This window comes from Corvus brachyrhynchos, unplaced genomic scaffold, assembly GCF_000691975.1.
Source record: "Corvus brachyrhynchos isolate BGI_N302 unplaced genomic scaffold, ASM69197v1 scaffold5, whole genome shotgun sequence".
In the NCBI taxonomy this organism is placed as follows: Eukaryota; Metazoa; Chordata; class Aves; order Passeriformes; family Corvidae; genus Corvus; species Corvus brachyrhynchos.
In genome coordinates, this window is record NW_008238321.1 from 6,527,455 (window position 1) to 6,535,117 (window position 7,663).

A 7,663-nucleotide genomic window follows, 5' to 3' on the forward strand; every position below is an offset into this window, starting at 1 on the left:
TAATCTTATAGCAAAGATCAGCTTCAAAGAATGACACCTCTAGAATCCCAAATGCGTACACCCCATGCTATGCAGTGACTTGTGCACACCTAGAAAATGATTGAATGACCTCCCCTTATCTCCAGAAGTGTGGGAAATCAGCTTGGATAGATGAGAAGGACATACAAATCTGTTGTAAGGTATCCATGTCCAGGGCCTGATCTCACACTCATCAACTTCAAGCAGAGAAAGAATAAGATGAGGACAAAACCTTTTCCTGAGTGGAAGCCCTGTGCCCCCCTCTTTGTGAGTATGCTGCTACACAGGGCTGCAGTGACAGAAAAGTGACCCGGCCGCGTTCTGGCTGTGAGGTCTCACAGGTGTGTGCTTGGCCCTCACCTCCAGGTCGTTGGATACCAGTGCTTCCAAGGTCATGAGTGCATCCCACAGCTGAAGGATGTCCTCCTTGCCCTCAGCTCGTTTAGACTCAGCAATATCGCCACTCCTGGCATGATAAATCTCATCCAGCCTCTAAACACAGAGATACGTGAATTGCTTACAGTTTGTGTTCAGCACTCCATTGCAATTTAATTAACTTGTTACTTGTGTGAGAGAAGTTTCTGCTGCTGATGAGCTGAAATGAAACGTGATGATTCAGGGAAGTCTCCAGATTTACCTTGGTGGTAGTCAACAGTGCTGAGCTTTGCTACTGCAAGAGGATTGGAAAAATTTTTCCTCATCCTCCACTCAGTAGAAGACTTTGCCCCTTCTATGCTTCCAGCTTTGGTTCGCCTTCATTTCAAGCAAAAAAAGAATAATATTTAATTCTTGACATTGCTGGCTGTGAAGAAGAAATTAACAATTGCTTTGGAGAAAGAAACGCAGGCCTAAATCCTGATGCACTTCCTTGCAAGGAGAATCTTGACTGACTTCCAGCAGGGTCAGGATTTAGTATTCTGAATATGGAATACCTATCATTGCCTGCCTCCCTCTTACAGCAAGGATTTATTGCCCTTCAGAATTATGTATTGACGTCACTTTTGTATTAGACAAGATTTATGTTTGCTTGGATAAAAAAAAAAACCTCTTGTGCTGAATGTGTTATTTTCAAGTCTGTTTAAAATCAGTTAACAATCAATTGTTTAAAAAAGGAGGAAAAATAGATATGTTTTATTATGACTAATCCACTTCTCCTGAGGGGGAATGGAAGGGGGTGAAGTAAACAATTCTGTTAAAAACCCTTGCCAAGGCTTGTGTCTGGAAATGGGGTGGATTACCCAAACTTTGCAGTGCTAGAAGGGGGAAGGGGAGAGCAAGGTGTCTTCTTCTCTAATGTAAACAAGTTAGGAGGCTCAAAAGGCTCCAGAGCCACTCAAGCTGCACCTCTGGGAGCAATAACTTCAAAGTTCAAGGCCTTTAATCCTCCGTAACCAACTTCAGAGAGTGCAGTCATTTTACAGGTTACCCAAGTTTACATGAAAGGATTACAGCCAGACAAACAACCCTAAGAACAGCCCACAGACTGCAGTCTGCTGGGGCCTCTGTGCCTTTTGAACTTCTCCAGCAATTTCCAATGATGGGGAAATGCTGTTAAAACACTGTGTTCAGTTTTGATACCAACTCCTCTAATATTTATAGGAAAACTGGCACGCTGACCCCTGCATCCTGTTTAGAGAATCACAGAATCTCAGAATGGTTTGGCTTGAGAAAGACCTTCAAGATCATCCAGTCACACCCCTGCCATGGGCAGGGACACCTTCCACTGTCCTGGGTTGCTCCAAGCCCTGTCCAACCTGGCCTGGGACACTTCCAGGGATGGGACATCCACAGCTTCTCTGGCCAACCTGTGCTAGGGCCTCACCATCTTCACAATGAACAATTTCATCCTAATATTTAATCGAATTTCTTCCTAATGTCCCACCTAAGCCTTCCCTCCTTCATCTTAAGGCCATTCCCCCTTGTCACTCCATGCCCTTGCAGGCCAATCCATAGCTGAGCCTGTAGGTCGGACAGAGGTGAAGGGGTAAAATCTGGCCTCAGCTGTGTTTCTTTGGGTTTTGTTGCTGTTTCTTTGTTTTTGTAGGTTTTGCAGGGTTTGTTTTGCTGGTTTAGGGTGTTTTTTAATGGAAGATATAGTGAGAATTCAAGTGCAAGTTAACTAAATATTCATGTCAAACTTTTGGTTGGAACGAGATGATCTTTAAGGTCCCTTCCAACCCAAACTGTTCTGCGATTCTGTGACTCTGGTAGTGCTGCCAGCTCGTGTCCCAGCTAGAGCTGCTGGATGCAGATTTCCATCATGAGTCAGCAAGGTTCAAGGCCCCAGGAGCACAGTGACTCAGCAGCTGTCAGCCTGTGACAGGCACTGAAATAAAAGTGACCTGGTTTCCAGCGGGAGCCAGCGCTCGTGACTCTGCTGGTGTCAGTTGTCAGGGACTTGCTCTCTCAGCTGACAGTGTTACCAGGCTTTAGCCCTCCCTTATTTTTTCTGTGGAAACAAAATCATGATCCATCTATTATACATGGTTAGAAAGGGATCCAGCTAGAACCTACGCCCTGAGTGGCCACAATGGGTGGCTGTAGCTGAGCAGAATGAAAAGAGAGAGCGTCTGCTTTAAATGACTAGAAATACATTAAAATAACTTTATCTAAATTTTTTTGGTTATAGTTCTTTGAGCTGTTGCTGAAAAAATGAACTGAAGCAGAAAATTACTTGAAAATAATCTGAATACTCTGCAATTTCCTTCCTTTTCTTCCCAATTTTTCAATGAAGGAAGAGCTACTGGAGGCTTCAAAAAGAAGGGGAGTGGCAGTAAATATCTATCTATCTATCTATCTATCTATCTCTTATAAATCAACTTTATAAAAAATATTTCAACTAAAAGAAAGGTTGAGCATTTCCATTTTCTTAAATATTGGTGACTTTTCTGCATGGGAAAAAAATAAGTAGAAACCCCCACCCTGTTTAGCTACAATTTTTCTTTAAACTCTTGAAGGACCTTTACCTTTATAGATGATACTATTATGACATATTAATTTTGTTCTACACTGAATTTCCAGTATAGATAAAGGCTGTGTTAGCTGGTTGTAGTTTGCCCAAAAGGTAGAAATTTCAATCCCCCTTTTTTTTTCCTACATAAAGTATTAAAAACCTTTTCACATTATGTTAATGACATAGTATTAGCTAACAAAACAATTTTTCTGGGTATAAATTTATGTTGTAAGAAACATATAAGGAAAGATCAGTGACTGAGCACTGGAAGAGGTTTCCCAGAGAGGCTGTGGAGTCTCCATCCTTGGAGATATTCACAGTCCTGAGCAGCCTGCTGTGGGTGGTCCTCCTTGACCGGGACCAGATGACTTGCAAAGATCCCTTCCACCCTCAGCCACTCTGTGATTCTGCCATTAGGGATCAAGTATTAATTCTCATTACAGCATTGTCAATCCAAAATAATATTCCTGATTTTAATTGAGTTACCCCCATTTTCAGCGCAATTAAAAGCTGGTATATGCTGTAGAGAAATCATGTATCAAACAAACAAAAGCATAACATTACCCTTTGGTTCCGATTTTCAAAGTCTGAGATTATTCTCTTGCTTTCCTGCTGGTTGACTGTCAGAATTTCATGGAGTCTTTTGTAGAATTTTGAGACTTCAGCTTCTCGTTTTTCATACTCTTCCAGTCCATAGTTATATAGGTTCTCACAAACTGAGACAAACTCCTTCTTGTATGTGACAGCAGAGTCAAGGTTTTTTGCTTGTTCAGTGGAGCAACATGTTATGTTCCTTCTGCCTCTGCAAATCTGAGCAACAAGAGCTACAACCTATTTTTATGTGAACTCTGTGGTTCTTGCTGGGAGCTGCCAAATATTCTGTTTGGGGCAGGACTGGGTCACCCATTCACATTTTATGCATAAGATTTTGCTGCCTTAAGAGTATGGAGAAAGCTGTGGCAACTTGAGGGGGAAAAAAGCCTTGAGGAAGAGAAGAAAATACATTCACTTGTCTGATTCTTCTGACACAGCAGCAGAACGAAGCCTACAATCCTATCTGTCTTCACAAGTGTGAATACAGTGCCTGTGTAGTTAATAAATACAGCTCTGGAGCCCACAGCCAGAGCACAGAATAAACTACTGACTTGGTAGCATCACAAAAATAACGTCAATTTTTCTTCTGCTATTATCTTGGCAATGGAATTGTTTCTGGAGTCTATTGTAGTTAAGCTGTGATGCATTTTTCCCCAACAGTGTAATGCAATTTTAAGGAAGGTCAAGTTACTGGCCTTGACAATACTCTATTAATCTGAATGAGAAAAGAAAAAAGAAAAAAAAGTGTCTGCTTTCTGCTCCCCTGTGTAGGAGCAATGATCAGAAAAATGTGCTGGCCTCGAAACTTCACGTTGCCAGTTCTGGCAGGTTGTGAGATATGTGACTTGTATCATTCTGATTAGTCTGTTCCTATCTCCTACCACTTCAATTTCAACATGATTTTAGCAACTGTGCTCTTACAATCTAACTGACAGAGATTTATCTTCCAGCTCATTTTAAACTTTAAGTGGATTCCAGACTTAAAGAAAGTACAAAGTCTTGATTCTTGAAGGGTCAGAAAAGGAGGCTACCAAAATCATGTTTGATTCAAGGGAAGGAAAAGGAATATGGTAATTACAACGGTGAGAATTTAAAACTCTGGGATCTCATGACCTGTTGGAGATAGAAACGAGTGGTTTTACAAATGGGATGTTTCAAGCTGGGCTGACCAGCTTGCCAGTAATATAAACCATTTGTCTGGAGCCCTCATATTTCACAAGATATCAAGCCTTAAAGCTGTCAGTGGTCTCACAGCCTTGCAGTGTAATTTTTGGTACCATTCCAAAATTGAACACAGACTGTCTTCAGATCTTAGATCAATGTAGCTTTCAGCTCTGGACAAAAGCAACAGATGAAGAGTCCCTGTGGATGCATTTCCTTCTTAACTCAAGGCATTACCTTTTAGCTGTAGGTATTCCAAACCCAGGAAGGATATGCCTGCAGCAGGTCCTCCACTTCAGGGAGGGAAGCCAGTTTGGCAACTTCTGTATCCTCTGCATACAGACTGTCAAACAGGAATGATCCATTCAGGTGCTCAACAAAGGCTGTCTTTGAAGAGAAACAGAGTAAAATAAGTACAATAAAGATGCCAGCCTGCTGCCAGTCCTCAGGATGTGTCTCTCCTATAAGCACCTCAGCAGCAGCAGAACATTGGTGCAGACACAGTTACATGAACGCAGCCGACACACCAACCAAGCCACGAAAGCACCTTGCAACTGGAGTGAAACCCATCCCAGGGGCTTTGCTGCTACAACTCTGTAGCCTAAGGATAGAAAACACTGTTTAATCTCAGATCACAGAATCATAAAATGGCTTGTGTTGAAAGGGACATTAAAGATCATCTCATTCCACCCCCCCGGCATGGGCAGGGACACCTTGCACTAGGCCAAGTTTCTCCAATCCCCACCCAACCTGGCTTGGAACACTTCAAGGATGGGGCATTCACAGCTTCTCTGGGTAACCTGTTCCAGTTGCCAATATAAGACATTGCCACATACAAACACTTATTGCAAGGCTATTAAGCCTTTCAGATAAGGACTTGGTGAACTTTGGGGAGGGACAAAGGGAAGAGTAGCAGTCCTCCCTGGCACTAAACCACGAAACTTCGACCACTCTGATCTTCTAGAGGTCTGGAACACAGAGCCAGGCCACAGCTGAAAGCACCATTCCACCTGGTCTCACTTTCAGTCTGGTCACAGGACTACAGAGATCTCCAAAAGTCCTGGAGAGTTTAACCATAAAACTAATGAAAAGCTTAACTTAGTGTGAAGGAGAAAAAAAAAAAGTCACTTCACCATGAAAATATTAACATTTTCCTCAGACCTGTAATTTTCTTAATCTCATGTCAGGCTGATAAACTCCCTGCATATGATTTACTATTTAGCTTTGCAGGGTCTTTATCTGTAGTTTCATTGTTCAGACCAAAGAATTATGTTCCCCCACGTCATGTGTATTCCACAGCAGTTCCTGTTTTCATCCAAAAGATAAGATTCAGAGATCACAGAGATTAATCCAAGCCTTAGTTTTAGCAGAGTTGATGTTAACCTCTCTTCAAGCAGGGAAAAGACAAGTCAATATGTGTTGTGCTTCTTTCTCCTGAGACAAATACACAGCCAGCCAAAGAAACCTTACCTGGTGGTACTCCAGCTCTTTCTGCTTTGCCTGTTCTATCTCCTTCTGAGCAAGGGCCTGAGCCTCCTCTTGTTCCAATGGCATAGTAAGATCCTGATACTTTAAAACTGCAGCTTGCCTCTGAGAAATAGAAATAAAATGTTTGTATCGGATTATACAACATTGCTCAACAAGTCAGGGCATAAGCAACTGATCTATCTAGAACATGCACCAGAGCGGCATCTGCATCTCCATTTCCTCATGGGCTTTTTATTAAACTACTTATGAAGTTTCTAATCTAATCCTCATCCTATTTTTTGCTGGTATATTACTCTGTTTCTGCATTCAATACATCTCAGATAATTCAGTCCCAGGAAGTTTTTCTCTCTCCATTTTCTCATCTTTAGAGTTTTGGTTTTTTTCCTCTTTTAGCAGGAAGTTCTATTTTGACTTCTAGAATTTGAGCTCCAATTTGATCAGTCAGTGAGGTTAATACATTTTCTAGGGAGAAGAAGGCTCTTTGGAGGAGTGGATGGCAAGGTAGTACCAGGGGCAAGAACCTCATTAGCTTGAAACTGAAGCTTGACAAATTTAAGTATACAATTCTCTGACGTCCCTGATGAGCAGGGACTGCATTCCATGACCTGGAAAGCCCTTGCAGTCCTATGGTAAGAGCAATGTGCATTCCAAGTACAGCTCCTGCTCTGTGCCAAGCAAATTTACAATTAACCATGTTCTTTGGTTACTAAAAAAAATCCCTGAACACAAACCCCTGTCTTTGTTCCTTTCAGCCCTGGGATGATGCAGCAGTTCCACAGGTTACTGGTGAGGATGAACTGTCTTGTTCTCAGAAAACAAGAGTGGGAAGTGCATCCAGGCACCTGCTTGCCTGGATAGTCTGTCAGTCTGCTACTGAAACAAATCACTCTGTGAGCAGCAGGACCACCAAGGCTCCTTCCCCCTGGATCCATGTCTCAAGACTGATTTCCTCTGAGATTCTCTAAGAAGACTTGCACTCACACTGCAGCCTCTCTGTGGCAACATGAACCAGGCCCCTCTCCCACACACAGCTGCTGATTTTCACAAAATCTGTGAAGACATCATGCTTCTGACACCTCTGCCTCTCTGTCAGATTTGACAGAATTTGGCCTACAGGTTCACAGCTGTTATGTGGAAGCAGAGTAAACACTGTGTGTTTCTGTGAGCCTGATTTCTGCAGGGAACCTGCCCCCAGTGCTGGAATATTGCTGGCACACCAACAAAGCAAAATCTCTGTAAGATGCTGTTGTCTGATTTCCCAATCAGGGAATGCAGAAATCTCACCGTGGAGTCTCTCACAAGTTTGAAGTCCAAGTACACCAGGCTTGGAAGATGAGCAACAACAAACAGCATGTAGTGCTCTTTGTTGCAGAAAGGGTTCCCACTGAGGTTCAGAGTCCGTAGGTTTTTTAACCTCCTGAGATAGACAACCTGTGCCAAAGGGAAAGA

At 42.5% G+C, this 7,663-nt stretch overlaps 1 protein-coding gene across 1 annotated transcript in view; it reads right to left on the minus strand.

The window, feature by feature from the left end:
• The window catches only part of DRC3 (dynein regulatory complex subunit 3), a 16,366-nt gene that overhangs the window by 3,776 nt on the left and 4,927 nt on the right, over positions 1–7,663 (minus strand). Inside the window, exons 5-9 of the mRNA XM_008633620.2 lie at positions 7,499–7,645; positions 6,197–6,316; positions 5,001–5,113; positions 3,536–3,710; positions 379–510 (exon numbers count right to left, since the gene is read on the minus strand). Coding sequence (XP_008631842.1) covers positions 379–510; positions 3,536–3,710; positions 5,001–5,113; positions 6,197–6,316; positions 7,499–7,645 — 687 coding nt within the window. The remainder of the gene's footprint in view (positions 1–378; positions 511–3,535; positions 3,711–5,000; positions 5,114–6,196; positions 6,317–7,498; positions 7,646–7,663) is intronic.